Below are 18541 nucleotides of genomic sequence, written 5' to 3'. Positions count from 1 at the left end.
GTCTTTCTGGACATTGTTCCAAATTGCTTTCTAGAATGGCTGCACTAATTCACAGCTCCTTCAGTGAATTAATGGGTCTGTTTTCCCAAAGTGCCTTCAATATTTGTAATTTTCCTTTTTTCCAACTTCATATCTGATGAATGTGAGATGGAATTTCAGAAAATAGGCAGACTTTTACAAATGATATTTTATAGCAGATCACATCTATATAGTCACACTATTGACTAATTATTGCCTTGTGAGAGACGCAAAAGCTCACATTACGATTATTGTATGTCAACTATAAAAAAGCATTTGAGTTAGCAGAACCAAAATGTTATTTTAAGGGTATTTTAAACTTAAACAATGTGTCTCCCATACACATGAAAAATCATATGAGATTGTTTGAAAGTTTATGTGTGGCATAAAATAGGGGCACATGTGCTCACCAATGATGTTTGCCTGGGTCATATAGTCCATCCAGTAGATAGTGGTAAAGTCCAATTAGAAGACAGATTCTCTATAGATGGGGAGCTCCCTCAAATACTCCATTTTAGAAATGCCATTATGCTGATGGCTTCAAGTCCCTAAGCACTGCAAAATCTTTTAACAGATTCCTGAAGCATTCAAAAAGTTTGGATTAACTAGCCACAAAAAGAACCAGTCTTGAAAATTGTCTATTGTTCAAATAATGCTGTGTAGTTATATGAACTCTTCACAGAACTGATTTATCAGAGTGTATATAGATATGTGTACAGATACATGTACTGTTTTTTTTTTAGTAACATCCCACTCTTTATGACCCCATTTGGGGTTTCCTTGGCAAAGACATTGAGATCTCCCTCTTTCACTGAAATCCTAAGGCTAGTCTCTACCTTCTGGTTGGTTGGTTGTTGTCCTTCTCTATGTTCAGGAAGGAAGTGGAAGAGGCAGAGGATCCCTATTTGATGAGGTCTCATTCCACAATCAAGTTGAGATTACAAGGTGTAGCCTTTTGTCTACAGGAGGATCTACCATGTATCCTAGTGCTTTAGTGTGAGAACACAAGGAGATCTGATTGGCCGCTAGTGACTGGGTGTGTTTTAAGAAGTGTGCCCTTTAAAGAAAGGTCTACCACTTCTAATTTCATGTTTTCAGTAAATAAATCTGGGTTTCCTCTGATCACCCCCACCTCACATATACTAGGGAACAAAGAGATGGTAAAACAAAGATATAGCACAGTCAGGCTATCTCCTAGACCTCAAGTAGAAAGGAGATGATTTTCTGTTCCATGGATGCTTCTGTTCTTCCTTGGGGCTTAAAGCTCTACCTTTGGTTCACCTCCTTTCCTCTCTGCCTCATGTTCTTTCCTTATTGACCTGAAGACTTTCTGCAAGTATGAGAAAGCCTTACCATATTAAAAACAAACCCAAACAAAAAAACCCCAATCTTTGATAAGCATTTACTCCCTCTAGCCCTAACTAAAGGTGCCTATGGTTTTGTGCAACAATCAATCTTTTCCATCAAGAAAGGATGGAGTAAACTGGAAGCAGTCTAACTTCCTTCTAAGCTTCTAGTCAGACAGAAAAGGCAAGACTACCAGAGATTCGAGCTGGTTAGGCTGGATGCAATCCCTTTCAAGGGTAACCTGTATTTATTTTAAGAGGTGGGATTGGAAGTATACTTTCATGCCCATCCAACACATTTCTTCTACCATAGCTCGCTCTGAACAGGCTTGCTCTGGTACAGGAGTGCACATATTATTCTGATTGGGTATTGAGTTTATGAAAGCCATGTTAGAAAAGTTCATGTGGTGCTTTGGCCGATGGCTAATAAATATTGTAAACAAAAGGGCAGGAAGATAACCATCTGCTGTCAGGTGAAGGAGAATAATGCCTCCTAAACCAGAGATTACTCCACTTCAAGGGCCAGGAAGCCTCTTGGGACTTAAACTTTTCACTTTGTCTCTCTTACTTTAAATGAAAAACGTTAAATGCATGAGGTGATGCTGACTTATTTATATGTTCTGAAGTGAAACAGAAAACAAGACTCTTGAAGAACCAATTGAGTCTGAATGGTGTAGTGGATGGGGCATTGGCATGGGAACTGAGATGACATGGGTTCAAATTCTGCCTCAAACACTAGTAGTAGGACTTGATGTAAGTTAGTTAACTTCTCTGGGTCTGTTTCCTTATCTTTAAAATGAGGGAAATTGATTTAATCAAATCCACGTTCTCTTCCAGCTCTAAATCTATGATTCTATGAGGTTATATCCTGGAAAAGGGATTTTCCCTCCTAGAAGTATGTTATGATAGTAGTGAGAGGGACAGAGATCACAAATGATTAGAAAATTTGGAGCTGAAAAGTATATAAAGGTGATCAATTTCAATTTTTTTATTTTATGAGTGAGAAAATTGAGGGCTTGAGAGGCTAACTTGCCCAATTACAGGCCAGAAGTAAATATCATAGCCATGATTTGAACCTCAATCTCCTGCCTCTAAATCTAGTGTCCTTTACATTTTGCCACCCAGGTACAGGATTGAATACAATAAGGAACTTTAGTCTAATGTGATAATTAATTAAAATATAATATATGGCATATCTAACAATAAAGGCATGATTAAACATTTTTATAATTTTTGAAAATTGTATTTAGTTAATTTAGAACATTATTCCTTGGTTACAAGAATCATATTCTTTCCCTCCCTACCCCCATCCCTTCCCATAGCTGACACACAGTTCCACTGGGTATTACATGTGTCTTTAATCAAAACCTATTTCCATGTTGTTGATGTTTGCACTATGATGATCATTTAGAGTCTACCTCCCCAATCCTATCCCCCTTGACCCATGTAATGATTAAACATTTTTAGAGGTAAGAGAGATGACTGGAAATGAGAGTATATTATCTATAAATGAACCTATTTTTAAGTAATTTTTAAGTAATCTATACTGTTTCTCCAGACCCATTTTTGTTTCTTTTCCCTAAAACAACACCAGGAATAGCTTCTCCTTTTATTTAAATGAAAGCCACTCTTTCAGTTATTCAAAGAAGAAAGTTTAAACAGAAGAGAATATTCCCTTTGACGTGACATATTTTATGTATCAGCCTGCCTTCATGTAACACACTTGATGTACATCTGTAGATTAAGCCTGAGTAGCATAAAGAACATAAGGAATTAGGAGAAAAGGAGAAAAATCCAGAAAGCTTTCAGAGATGATTTTGATAGTGCTGATTTTTGTAATGATGATGATGATGATGATGATGATGATGATGATGATGATGACATTAACTAACACAACATTTAAAGTTCAAAAAATTTAACTGCCACTCATAAAGTTTCTCCCTTGTCAGAAGGAGACAGCTTTCAAGTTAATGTGGAGCATAGATGCTATATATACAATTAAAATCATAGAAATTAAAATCTACACAGAACTTTAAAAATCCAACATGTCAGGCAAATTCCAGCCTCATTAATATGAAATAAAATGGAGACATTGGAATTCAATGTAAGTGCCCTGGGTCCATGTTCTATGCAATTTATTTCTGGGTCTGCCTCTATTTCTCCATCTTTAGAAGTATGGAATTGTAGTCAATTGGAAGGAAGCCTGGCCCAATGCAGTGTGTTAGACATGGAGTTAGGAGAAGCAAGTTTAGAATTTTGTCTTTGACACTTAATGTAAGTTATATGTAGGGGTTTGCTGATAAAAGTTTTTTTTTTTTTAATCCTTACTTTCTGTCTTAGAATCCATACAAAGTACCAGTTCCAAGACAGAAAACCGATAAGGTTTTGGCAACTGGCCAGCTCTTGGCCTGGTTCTCTCTCCACTGAACTACCTAGATGTCCTTGCTGATAAATGTTTAACTGTCTCTTTGAAAAAAATGTGCACCATGAGTTTTAGAATTTAATCTTCATAATTAGCCTAATTTCTATCTATTCCTTAAATCTAGACAAGCCACAAAACAATAAATCAAGCCCTAATTTGTAGAGTTTGCTGATTTACAAAGTGTGAATGCTCACACTGAAAATTTAACACTTGGCTCTTGAAAGTTAAATAAAAGCCAACTCCAGGACAGCCTGGTTATGTGATTATCACAACCTCTTTGAGATTCAGATTATTCATCTATAAAATGGAGTAATATCCATTGTTGCTAGTAATCATAAGGCTCAAGTGATATGGTGAAAATTAAACCCTGTAGAAATACTGTGCCTGTGATAACACTGGAAGAAAGAACTCTGAGAAGAGGAAATTAATTCCCTTTACCAGTGGAGGTCAGGATCTTCTTGGGTCTAAAGTTGTTATAGAATTGCCTGAGGCACTGAGAAGATGAATTTCTTGCTCAGTCACAAAGACAATATATGGCCAGAGGAAAGACTTGAACTCAGGTCTTCTGTATTCTGAGGCCAGATCTGTATCCACTACCAAGTTAAATATTACTATTACTACTACTAAAACTACTTTTCCTACTAATACTGCTGCTGCTGCTACTACTACTGCAACTGCTGCTGCTGCTACTACTACTACTACTCCCACCACCACCACCACCACCACCATTTTTCCTTTTGCTATACCCATGGAGCTAATTTGACTGTAAGCTCTTTGGTGACAGCTATTTTAAAGCCCATTCTTATTCTGTTAGTCCACTGCTCTTGGTACAATGTAGAAGTTCTCCAGGAATGTTTTTTATCTGAGTGACTGATTCAAATCAGCATCACCCAATAGTCCCACATTTAAGTCATTGGGCTAGTATTAGAATGGATGCATTTTCTCTTTCAAATTACACTAAAGTGCATCTTTGTTATTGTGTAACATGATCATTTTCTCCTAGGTTCTCCCAGGATATGAATATATATTATAATAATATATATCAATATATGAAAATATATTGTTGAGTTCTGATCCTGGAATCTCACAGTGGACAAATGTATTGTGAATGTTACCCGGACTACAGAATTTGAAAAGAATGTAAAAGGAGAAATGGATTTAAGAAATTACAACAGTACTGACATGAGCATTTCTGGAAACATTAAGGAAAAAAACTAGAGAATAATCTTTTGGATATAGTTACATGTAATCAGAAAATTAATCAATAGTTTTATTAAGTGATTACTCTGTGTCAAGTAGGGTGAGGTGTGTTGAGATATAAACCAAAAAAATAAAATACTGTCTGCTTTCAAAGAGATTACATTCTGTAGAACATATTCTAAATGTGTAAAATATTTATACACACACATATATTAAATATAAGCTTTTTTGAAAACTAGGGAAATGTTTGGGAATAACTATTTGGGAATAAAGAAAAGCCTCATGTAATCCTATAATAGACAGATGAACTCAACAACTCAATGACATTCTACTTAGTCCTAAGTATTTAAGATTATTAATGTCAGCCTTCAAAAAAAAGGACCTTAATTAAAATTAGACCTGAGAAGGGATTAAATTACTGATCACATCTACTTTTGCTACATGATAATGTCTAGTAATTAAAATTTTTATATCCAGCTCTAACCAACATTTCCCAAACTCTTTACCTGACTTTAAAAGAAAGGTCTATACTATTTTAAGGACCTTCTTATAAGAAATGTCAGAGGCTTTTAAAAATTAAATACTGTGGTTATCATAGCCAATGTAGCAGTCTTTAACAATTCCTCACAGAATACACACATGCACAAAGTACTAAAAAAGGTGCAAAATTTTCTACATGTTCCATTTTAGAGAATATATTTTCACCCAGTTCTAAATTGCTGCTCCTAATTAACTGATGATTTAGATCAAGGTCATTATCAACTCAAATGACCAAACGTGAAAAATACTGTTCTCATGTCAGAGACCTTGAAGTAAGAATGCTCTAATGGGATTAAAATGCCCTGCAAAGAATTATAACATGAATAGCTCAAGAAATCTTAATTTATAAAAGGTCACAGAGTTGCAAAAAGCATCGCTCATTTCAACTAATTAAATGAAATTTTAGTTAAACAGCACCTTCAAATATTGGTATTGCAGCTGCAAGTGCATTTAAATAGCATTTACTCAGATATAATTAGCACAATTAAACATGGGTAGAAGTAGAAACACCATTCCTAATTATATTGATATAATCAGTTTTATTAATGCTTTATGGCAACAAAAGTGACATCTGACAGTAGAATACAGTTCATAACTGTATCTAGTGCTAACCATTTTAACATATTTGGAGCAAAAAGCCTTGTAAATTGTTGAAATTTTAAAAAAAGTCTCTATACTAATAAAGGTGTTCTTACCTGTTACGATACCATAGTTGGGTGGTTCAAGAATTACTCCATAAAACTGGATGATGTTTCTGTGACTGAGGACACTGAGTATTTCTGCCTGTTGAAAAATCAAAGACAAACTGAGATAGTATAATTTGCACGGTTATACAATGTTCTAATAAGCCTGAACTGCTCAACTTCAGATCATCTTTGTCTTTTATTTTCTCTCTATATACACAAATTCTTTATGCAAATAGCCATTGACTTTGGAAAAGGAGTCTTTTATAGGACTCTCAGAAAAGCAAATTTGCTTTAATTATTTAGAGAAGAAACATGTTTCCAGGATTTTTGCAATGGCAAGTGTAGGATAATCTGTCAAAGGACTGTTACTTTACTAAGGGTTTTCCTAATTTTAACTCAGTGGTACATTCGAAGTGCTTTTACTTCTGAACATAGGTTCTGACTTTTGGAGACCAGATTGGTGTTTAGGGATGCATGAGATATTCTTTTGTAGTATTTCTTCTGGGACAGAATTTGTTTTGTTAAATATACTGTACTTATCTTAGCCAACAAAGTAGTCTAAAGCATTTCCTTTCTGTAAACAAAAATAAATTCTAAAAATATCCTTTTGCCAAATTAAGTACACAGTATATATTAGTTAATAACCATACCTAGAGTTTGATAAACCCAAAGATCCAAGCTTTGGAGACAAGGACTCACCATTTGACAAAAAATTGCTAGGAAAATTGTTAAGTAGTTTGGCAGAAATGAGGCATAGGATAAAGTCAAAATGAATAAGTGATTTAGACATAAAGGAGGTTATCATAATTAGGGAAGAATGAAAAAATGTATCTCTCAGATCTATGAGTAAGGGAAAATTTTTTTTAACAAAAAGAGCTAGAAATCATGGGAAATAAAATGGATAATTTTGTTTATATGATATCAAAATGTTTTTGCACAGACAAAATTAATGCAGCCAAAATTAAAAGAAAAGTCGGAAACTGGGAAATTTTTTATAGCTATTTTCTCTGATAAAGGCCTCATTTCTCAAATAAATAGGAAATTGTGCCAATTTTATGAAAATAGAAGTCATTCCCTCATTGATAAATGATCAAAGGAAATGAGCTGGCAGTTTTCAGAAAAAAGAAATCAAAGTTATCAATGGTCAAGTGAAAACATTCTCCAAATCACTATTGATTACAGAACGCAAATTAAAACAAACCAGATACCATACAATATCTATTATATAGGCTCAAATGACAGAAAAGGAAAATGACAAATGCCCAAGAGAATGTGAATAAATAGTGACACTAGAGCATTCTTGATAGAGTTCTGAACTGGTACAACCATCTGGAGAACAAACTGAAACTACAACCACCAAAATGCTATAAAACTGTGCCTACTCCTTTGAGCCAGTGATAGTGTTAATAGGTCTGTATCCTGAAGAGATTAAAGGGAAAAAAAAAAGGATCTATTTATACAAAAATATTTATAGCAGCTCTTTTTGTGGTGGAATAGAATAGGAAATTGAAGGGATGCTCATCAACTAGAGAATGGCTGGACAAATTGTGGTATATGATTGTAATGGAATACTATTGTGCTATAAGAAATGATAAGTGGGACTGCATCATAAAAACCAGGGAAGTCTTACATGAACTGATGAAAAGTGAAGTGAGCAGAATCAGGAGAACTTTATACATATTAATGCAACACTGTAATGATAATTAGCTGTGAAAGACTTAGCTATTATGATCAAGACAATGATCTAGACAATTCTAAAGGATCCATGATGAAAAATGCTATCCATTTTGAGAGAGAGAATTGATAAACTCTGAGTGTAGATTGAAGTATGCTTTGTTTCACTTGATTTTACTTGAAGGTTTTTTTGAGTGGTGGTGGTATATATTTTCTTTTGTAACAAGGATTACATGGAAATATTACTTTCTCAAGGGGTTGGGGAGAGGCACAACTAAGGAAGAAAATTTGAAAATCAAAAATTTTAGAAAATGAATGTTAAAGGTTTAAACATGTAATTAGGAAATATTTAATGAAATAAACATATTAAAAATAACAACATCCTTTTGCTAATACACTGTGATAGAGACATGAAGAAAGAGAGGTTTTAAAGGACAAGCCAGAATACAAGAGTCAAGGCTGGGGACTTGTCTGTCAGTCAAGGAGAAGGTTCCAAATGGAATGTTCCCAGGAGTGGCAGTTGGGGGTTTCTGGCCACAGAGGAAAAGCAGCAGAAACTGGGCTTTGACTTTGGCTCTGGCTCTGGCAGTTGAGCTGGCCAGGAGAAACTGAGAGACTTTGGACTTTGTTTTCTCTCTGGGGTTAAGCTGAGAGACCTCACTGGCTTTGTGAAGAAGGAAGATCTTACACAGCTGTTGTCCTCCATCTCTCTTACTGTCTTAGAGTCACAGTTTGAGACTGGACTACTTTCTCAAACCCTCAAATTCTCCCTCATTATAGATTAGGGACATTCTCATCCCTCTTACCTCAGTTTCCTATCCTATTATCCCAATAAACCCCTTGACTTGAAAAAGGAAAAGAAAAGAGTATCTTTATAGTTTACTCAAGGGGGAAGGGAAGAAGCCAAAGGCTTCAAGAAGAACTGGGAGGTGAGGGAGGTAGGAAGGAGAGGGTTGGAGAAGGGAGGGAGTGAAGGCGGGAGGAGGTTAGAAAAATATACTGATCCATCAGCCATCAGTAGGAATCAGCAGGCAAACTCCAGAGCATTCCCCAGAGCAGTTCCCCTGTGTGGCAACAACCCTGTACTAGCATCCCTTAGCATTTCGCATTCCTAGCTCCAATACAAATAAGCAGCATCAGGTTCCCCTCTAGCAGTTCTTTAGTAAGCCAGAGTACATCCAGTTAGTTCAACCAGAAACAGTTTCATCAGTTTACTTTTTCTATTTCAATACCCAGGTTTTTAAAAATTAGGCAAGTACTAGGAAAAGCAGTCATAACTCAATAGCCCTGACATGGTCACCATTGTTCTTGGAGAGTATAGTGTGGTATACAAAAAGACCCCAATAGATTTAAAGTCAGCAGAACTAGGTTTATATGCCATATATAATATTTGTGATGTAGGGCAAGTCATTTCATTTATCTGGGACTCAGCATGCCCTTATATAAAATGTGAGAGTTAGATTAGATGTTAACTAGATGTCTTTCTATCCAAAAATCTATAATCCTCTGAGATTTTAAGAATGATTTGCTAACCCATGAACCCATATTGAACTTCCCGGTACTAACATATCACTATTGTTCTATGTACTAGGGTGAGCCAAAGAGATAATGCGTATAAAATTCTTTGAAAACCAAAGAACAGAATGTAAATATGAGATATTTGGAAATAATGATGAGAAAGAGAATCCAGTAATCAAGAAACCAACCTACATGTACCTTGTTAAACCATATGCCTGAGACTTCCCAGACACTCAAGAGATCCCATTCTACTGGTGGCGACTGAATGAACATGGATCTACCAAATCAGAATATTTTACAAATAGATTAATATTTTAGATTAATAGATTCATGGATTGTTATAGATGAAAGGGGTTTAAGGGATGATCTGCTCCAACTAGCTCATCTAGGGATTTGCAAGGTGATGGTTTGGCTTATAGCAAAATTTATGATTTCTGCTACACCAACCTCTATCCATCAAGATGAATACAATGGTCCTTCTCAGGGCTTTACCTCTCCTCTTTTTGGAATACTTTTGAAAAATCTATAGAACATTAAATGAATAAATGCTGCATCTTAGCTTCTTTCCCTCATTTTACAAGTTTTGTCTTCCTAATCCTAGTCACATTCTGATTTCCTTAAGAAAAGAAGTGAAATGCTAGTTGACTTTGTGGTCTTTCTTCAGCTTTCATTCTGGTTTGCTCTATTCCAACTAGATATGCTTCCCAAATTCATGTACCGTAAAGTCTCTATAATTAGAGGTTAGAAATATTACAATCTGTTAAACACATTTAGGAGAAAGGAAGTAAGGACGTTCAACTTTTTTTCTGGGAAAAACAAAACAAAACAAAAAAGGATACTGAAAGTAGCCTACTGATATTAAGGTCCACTAATTACATTATCATCCTATATCTTGTTCCAGATTGGCTTATCTCATCAACCTGTCAATTGCTCTTTTACTTTTATCTCTGAATTATTTTGGAGAACCCACAACTCTAATTATGACAGGCACTTACAAGAAGGAAAAGAAGAAACATACCTGTAAGATATACTACAAAGAGTACTGGATTCTGAGTTATGCATATGAGTGAGATTTCCCAGCTCTTCAACTTACTACTCTTGTGATCTGAAGCAGCAACTTTATTTGTAGAACAAAGGGGTTAGATTTGTTGTTGTTATGTCATTTTCAGATATGTCCTATGCTTCATGACCCCATTTGGGATTTTCTTGGCAAAGATACTCAAGTGGTTTGCTATTTCCTTCTCCAGATCATTTTCAGATGAGGAACTCAGTAAACAGGATTAAAATGACTCGCCCAAGATCGCATAACTAGTAAATGTCTGAGGCCAAATTTGAATTCAAGAAGATGAGTCTTCCTGATTCCAGGTCCTATGCTTTATCCATATATATATGCATATATAGATTATATACATATACACACATGTATGTATTTATATACATTTATATCTATAAGTATATATATTCTGTGTCCATGTATGTATATATGTATATTAATAGAAACATATTTATATATATACACAGAATATACATATATGCATATGTGCATATACACATATACATAAATATATATAAATATAAATAAAATGTATACCTAGATGTACAGGGGTTAGATTAGATTATCCCTAATATTTCTTTTGACTCTAAATTTTTAATTCCATTAATCCAAAGGTAGAAAGAGGCACTCTGCTCCCTTCCAGCTCTGCTGCCTGTAAGCCATTCACCTTACTCTCTGTGTGCTCCCATTGGGCTGCTGGGCAGAGGGGCTGGGATGTGAAAAAATGTTATCAGGCAGAGTGGAGAGGGGTAGGGGAATAACTCCTCCCAAGCCCCTCTACCTTTCTAGTAAGGAACTCTTGGGGGTGGGGAGGTGGAGGAGAGGGAGGGTGGCTGCCTGTCCACAGAGAGCGCTCTGCATGCCATCTTTGGCACCTGTGTCATAGGTTTGCCATCACTACTCTAAGGAATTATTCAGTTTATGGCAGGACTTTATTCTGTAGCTCTCCTATCTTTGATCCTCCATTCAACACTCATCAATTTCAATTCAGTAATATCAATGTTGTACCCTAAGGATTTGCAGAAAAGACTATCTTTTCTCTTCTATTTGAAATCCGAATCCTGGGCATATTTAATAAAGCATTAATTAAGCAGTTAATAAATAATCTTCCCTTTCTCCTTTTTCCTTCCTTCCCTCCCAATCTAAAAACAACCTAGTTCTCTGTTATTTTGTTCAGTCATGTCTGATTCTTTGTGGCTCATTTGGGATTTTCCTGGCAAAGATACTGGAGTAGTTTGCCATATTAGGAAACTGAAGCAAATAGAGTTAAGTGACTTGCCCAGGGGTCATACAGCTAATAAATATCTGGGGCCAGATTTGAATGCAGGAAGATGAGTCTTCCTGACTCCTGGCCTAGCTCTCCATTTTGTGTGCCACTCAACTGTCCTAGGGAACCTACTTCCCTAAGAGTGTCCTACATTCTACCTAGGTAATATAGTACCCTTTTCTATACTGACCCTGACAGTCCTAGCCCTAGACTCAGTTGCCCAGTTATATCTTTCATTCTCACTCCCACTTTTATGCTGACACTTCCATTATTTCAGAAATTGGGGAGAAGGTTTAGAAAAGGGATTACCATTAATATTAGAATTCTTTAGACCACAAGTATAAATGTGTAAAGCCAAACACTTGTAGCTCATTGAGCATGTCTTTGGACAAGTTTAGTTTAGCAATTTTCAAATCCTGTTTTAATTATTATAACAATAAGCAAATGCTGTTTCATTAATTGTACTTTAATCCCACCATTATCATGACTAGTCTACTCCCTTCCTCAAAATAAGGGGAAGAAAAAAGAAAAGTTTGCCTCTTACTTGTACAGCAAGGGGGGAAACCAGCCCCTCAACCTACTCTTAGCAATGCTGTACTATAAGTAGAACCAAAAGAGCCAGCTTGCACTATTTCCAAAACATTTTATGTCCTGTTTTTAATGACCAGTGTCACCCACAGGCCATGCCCTTTGGAATAGTCACTTCAGACTTTAGTAGCACATTTAAAGTGACAAATAACAAACTTGATTCTTGTTGAGACTCAACCAGCTAGCCTTTGCTATTTTATAATTTGAAGGTGAAGTTAAGATTTATAAGGATAATAGCAGTAGTTTTTATTTAGATAGTATAAATTTGGGTTAGTCAGATCAGGGAGGATTAGTATAGTCTGTGAAACACAGGAGAAGCAGTTCCTTGCAGAACCAGGGAGTTTATTTGGGTGGATTTAGAATCCTTTAGAATTAGAAATCCTTCTTTATCCTTATATATTTCAATAAATATTTTATTTTTATAATAAGAGTCTCTTTAAACTATGCCCAAAGGGTGATAAAAGACTGTCTGCCCTTTGATCCAGCCACAGCATACTGGGTTTGTACCCCAAAGAGATAATAAGGAAAAAGACTTGTACAAGAATATTCATAGCTGCACTCTTTGTGGTGGCCAAAAATTGGAAAATGAGGGGATGCCCTTCAATTGGGGAATGGCTGAACAAATTGTGGTATATGTTGGTGATGGAATACTATTGTGCTAAAAGGAATAATAAAGTGGAGGAATTCCATGGAGACTGGAACAACCTCCAGGAAGTGATACAGAGTGAGAGGAGCAGAACCAGAAGAACATTGTACACAGAGACTGATACACTGTGGTACAATTGAATGTAATGGACTTCTCCATTAATGGATTTACCATGTCCCTGAACAATCTGCAGGGATCTATGAGAAAAAAAAAAAAAACAAAACTATCCTCAAGAAGAGGACAAACTGAGGGAGTAAAAACACCGAGGAAAAGCAACTGCTTGACTACAGAGGTTGAGGGGACATGATCCAGGAGAGACACTAAATAAGCACCCTAATGAAAATACCAACAACAAGGAAATGGGTTCAGAGCAAGGACACATGTGATACCCAGAGGAATCGTGCATCAGCTAGAAGAGGGGTGGCGGGAGGGGGGGGAGGAAAAGAAAATGATCTCTGTTTCCAATGAATAATGTATGAAAATGACCAAATAAAATAATGTTTTAAAAACTAAAAAAAAAAAAAAGAATCTCTTTAGCAACCTTGTGCCTGACCCTGAAGGGATGTTCACATTTGAACTTCATTTCATCATTGAAAATACTTCGGATTACCTCTATCAAAAGTATCTCAACAGGTTTGAACCTGTATATTGAACAATTTTTCTATCTATATTTGTGTAGCTCACCATTATCATTTTTATTTTTATAATCCTCAATAAAATCAATGAAGTATACTGGATTTAAAGCATCCTTCACCAAAGGACTCCCTTAAAGATGCACAGTAACATAGAAATAACCCTGGCTTCAGTTAGCACACTATCTAGTCAGGTGAGTTCTACCAATTTAGAAGGACTTCAAGTACTGTCCCAACAATTGATAAAGATCATTGATTAAGTTATAGGGAGATTGTATCCATTTGGAGAGCTCACACTGACAAAAAAAACCAAGGTCCTGAAGTGCTGAACTAAAAATATAATGTATCAACTAAGAGGCACAATAAATAGAACACTAGGTCTGGAGTCAAGAAGACCCGAGTTCAAATCTAGCTCAAATATTTATTAGTTGTGTGACCCTGGGAAAGTCACTTAACTCTGTTTGCCTTACTTTTCTCATAAGCTGGAGAAGGAAATAGTGAACCCCTCTAGTATCTTTGCCAAGAAAACCATAAATGAAATTATGAAGAGTCAGATATGACCAAAATGACTAAACAACAACAACAATTACAAGATATGTTAATTGTAGCGTGTATGGTGAGGAGAATCTCTCCTCTGATAGACTGGGATTCTACAAGTACAATAACAAAACATACTACTCCTTTGAATTGTGATAGTTCTGCTATTTTGGACAACTCATTCAGCTTTTTCTTAGCTTCCTAATATGTAAAATGAGGGAGTTAGACTGCATGACCTCTATGGTTTCTTCTAGTTGTAAGGTCTATGATCCTATGAATATTTCTGTAAATATTTGTCTTTCTATTTGGTCTTGTCTTGTTGTCCTAGCTCCCTGAAAGGCTCAACTGACACCAGAACTTTTTCTGATTTCCCCAACTGTTAAATGTTCTTCTCCCTCCTCTTAATGACTTTGAATTTATTTTATATTCATCCTGTATTTATTTATCTATGTACATGTTCTTTCTCCACAGAACAACAGATGTCACTGAAGACAGGAATTATTATTATTAGTAGTAGTAGTCTTTATTTGTCCACTATCTACCATTGTGGCTGAAACCTAATGGATTCATAATAAATGTTCATCAAATTAAAAGGAATGTTTGTTGTGTAGCAGTTAAAATTAGTTTCTCTGCTAGAAGTATATTTTTAGAGTTTTATTAAAGATTAAGAATTAAAGAAAATACAAATAAGAAAGAACATGCCTAGGAGGGCTGAATGTCCCATTCATTTACACTACATCATGAGAGATGTGTCTGCTTGGAAGCGGAAGTAGAAAGAGAAAGAGAGAAAAAGGCGTAGTCCATTTAAAAAACCCCTCTCTCCTCATGGCCCAGGTGATGACCTCACCTGAGATTATGGGGAACTCTGAGAGCTACCAAGGACTCCTGGGAATTAAAGTCCGGGGTTCAAATCTCCATTTTTACAGTTGGTATCTAAATCCTTGCCAAGTAGATCCTCTTTTGGGAAAAAAGAATTTCTTTCCTTTTAAACTAATCAGATTAAGTAAGTTTCCTTAGTTCTATGAAGAAATTCTCTCTGGAGGAACACCCCATTGCCAAAGCTAATGCGAATAAATTGATGAACCATTTCTCCCATTTGGTGCTACTTTTTGGAAGACAAAGAAGAACTGGTGAGGAATTTCATTTTAATCACAGCTTATATTGTGAACCAACAGAAATTAGAACTCAATGATTTTTTGTGATGTACTGAAGCTTACTCTTTCTTCATTTGGCATAATTTGGAGAAAAGCTCAGGCTAAATTCCAAGGAACATGCTGCTCTGTGGTAAAGAGTGGGCTCTTTGGTTTCATATCTTACTGAGGGCAAGCTAACCTGGCAAGACTAGAGGGTAGCTACAATTGAATAAAATAAATGGTGAAGATTTAACATTTGAAGACCATAAAAAGTCATAAACAGCCAAGGTGAACTAGATTTATACAAATACAGGGTTTATGTAAAATGTCATTCTGACAACATGAGAAGCAAAAACATTTTATACATGAGTTAGAAGCAGGTGAGTGGACAAAAGTATGTCCAAATCTCTAGCCAACAAACTTTTGTAATGCTGCCAAAGGAATTGCTTTCTGTGCTAAAAGCTGGTATATGACTGTGAAGGGTTTTTAAAAATGTTTTTTCCCTCATAAGACTGTTGCTAAACTTTTATAATTCAAGGCCATGGATTTAGTTGGCTCACCAATAAAACGTAAGGGTTAAATTAGGGGCTTGACAAAATAAGAGAGCAGCTTTTAATCTTGGATTTTAATGAGAATATTGTAGAGTTATAAATTAATATTATCCCTTTAAGTCAGAGAAAAGAAAACTTCTAGCAGCTTTTAACAATTAACAATTTGGCTTTATTAAAATAGAGATAGTAAAAGAATATAGTAAATGAGGAAAATATAGGAAAGAGGTAGAGAAAGAAATTTTCCTAATGCCTATACTAGTTATCCTATAAATGCCTATAACTACTATCTAAAACTGTCTATATTCCTATAACTGCCTATAACAACTACCCTACAATGGTAAGAGGACCTCCAGGTCCCCAGTTAAATTAGAAGGAAGGGATTAAGAATTTCCTTTTATAGTTGTGAATAAGAACTTTTTAAAAGTTTAATTAATTTAATATTTTCCTCATGGTTACATGATTCATGTTCTTTCCCACCCCCCTCCTGTAGCCAACGAGTGATTCCACTGGGTTTTTTATGTATCATTGATCAAGACCTATTTCCATGTTATTAATATTTGCAGTAGAGTGATTGTTTAGAGCCTACATTCCTAATCATATCCCCATCAAACCATGTGATCAAGCAGTTATTTTTATTCTGTGTTTCTACTCCCACAGTTCTTTCTCTGGATGTGGGTAGTGTTCTTTCTCATAAGTCCCTCAGAAATGTCCTGGATCATTGCATTGCTGCTAGTAGAGAAGTCCATTACATTTGTTTGTGCCACAGTGTATCCATCTAGGTGTATAATGTTCTCCTGGTTCTGCTCCTTTCACTCAGTATCATTTCCTGGAGGTCGTTTCAGTTCACATGAAATTCCGCCAGGTCATTTGAATAAGAACTTTTGAAAGATTTGCTGGTTAGTCATTTTCCAGTTGTGTCTGACTTTTCATGATACCATTTGAGGTTTTCTTGGCAAACATACTAGAGTGATTTGCCTTTCCTTCTCTAGCTCATTTTAGAGATGAGGAAATTGAGGCAAACAAGGATAAGTGAGTTGCCCAGAGATCACACAGATAAAATAAGGAAGGGATATGGAGAGACAGTCAATATACTTAAGTTCAAAATCTAGTTCTACTAGCTCTGTGTCTTTGGTCAAGTCATTTAAATTCTCAGACTTTTAACTTCCCGACTCATAAAATACAGATGATAATTGCTGTCCAGCTTCCCTAGCAAGGTTCGCACAAGAATTTGGTGAGATAATGGGCACAAAATCATTTTGTGAACAGTAAAAGCAAAACAAAATTGGTAAAAAATAAGTTCTCTCTTATTACTCTAGACTTGGCCCTGTCACTAACTTAGGCAAGTGACTAAACTCTAAATATGAATTTCCTCATTCATAAAATGAGGGACTTGAACTAGATGATTTATGGTAGAAAGGACCTCTGAGGAACCCTTCAGCCTCATCCAGAACTTACTAACATTTCTCATACTATAAATTTCTTTCTCTACCTCCATTTTTTGTTATGGGAAGCAGTTTGGTGGTTCAGTGAATAAATAGAAAGCTGAGCCCTGAATCTAGAAGACCTGAATTCAAATTTGAACTCAGGCACTCATTAGCTATGTGACCCTGGGCAATTGAGGAATGGAGGAGAACGGTTCATTCTTGGTTTCATAGTCAATCTTTGTTTGCTTTAAAAGTATCTTTGCCAAGAAAATTCCACATGAGATCATAAAAAATCAGACACAAATCAATGACAACAAAATTTTGGTCACATACCAGCATATTCATCTCACCCCTTCTCAAATTGCATCCTTTCCAAGATCTGAAATGCCATTATCTTTCTATTTCACCCATTTTGTCATTCACACTTTTTGTCCTTATTATAACTTCTGGGACCCTTGATTTATCCATACTCTTTCAGTCCATCTGTGGCTTCAATTGTTTCCATATATATTTTGGCTCTATAGTCTCCCTGAATCTAGCATGTTTCATTAGCCATTGCCTTTGCATATATTATTCTGGTAATCTTCCATTCCCAACCTTGGCTCTTTGTACAATGTCTGGCACATGGTAGCTACTTGACAAATGCTTGTTGACCATTTTATATAATCCTTACTTTCTGATTTCTCTGCTCTTGTGTCAAGGCTTCTGAGCAAAAATCATTAATTGAACTGATTTTACCCTTTACAAATTAATCATTCTTGTCCTCATTTGGGCTCTCTTGATATTACTCAACAAGATTTCTGTATTCTTTGGGCAACTTATCTCATTCCCTATAGAAACTGGTCCAAATCTTTTCTTCTCTCCCCTCTCCCCTAATATCCTGACCCACATTTAAAGGATTTAATCTACTTCACAAGGAAGGCTGAAGCCAGTTATGAACCATTCTTTTCCATTCCTCAAATAGTATGACTCCTCTCCTAAACTGTAAGCTCCATAAGACCTAAAACCTTATCTAATTTAAGCTTTTCCAGCTTTGCATAAAATAGGCATTTGATATATATTGAACTAAACATGCTCAACAAATGTTATTGAACAGTGGAATTTACTCATATAGGATGTTTCTAAAGTCTTAGGATAGGTTTGAGCTTTAATAGTTTAATTATTATTAAAGATTATTATTAAAGCTTTACTGGCTTCAATAGTTTAAAACTACATTGACTTCAGAATCACCATGCATATTTTACTTTTTTTTTAAACCCCTTACCTTCCATTTTGGAATCAATACTGTGTATTGGTTCCAAGGCA

The 18541-nt window shown here is 35.6% G+C and overlaps 1 protein-coding gene across 3 annotated transcripts in view; it reads right to left on the bottom strand.

Annotated features, from left to right (window-relative positions):
- The window catches only part of MAP3K20 (mitogen-activated protein kinase kinase kinase 20), a 219745-nt gene that overhangs the window by 107496 nt on the left and 93708 nt on the right, over positions 1 to 18541 (bottom strand). For all 3 annotated transcript variants that reach the window (XM_007494388.3, XM_056794010.1, XM_001368122.4), the window contains exon 3: positions 6222 to 6309. In XM_007494388.3, the coding sequence (XP_007494450.1) occupies positions 6222 to 6309 (88 nt within the window). The remainder of the gene's footprint in view (positions 1 to 6221; positions 6310 to 18541) is intronic.

This window comes from Monodelphis domestica, chromosome 4 (genome assembly GCF_027887165.1).
Source record: "Monodelphis domestica isolate mMonDom1 chromosome 4, mMonDom1.pri, whole genome shotgun sequence".
Classification (NCBI taxonomy): domain Eukaryota; kingdom Metazoa; phylum Chordata; class Mammalia; order Didelphimorphia; family Didelphidae; genus Monodelphis; species Monodelphis domestica.
Note: the sequence above shows the minus strand (reverse complement) of the source record. Positions and strands in the feature narration are given on the sequence as shown.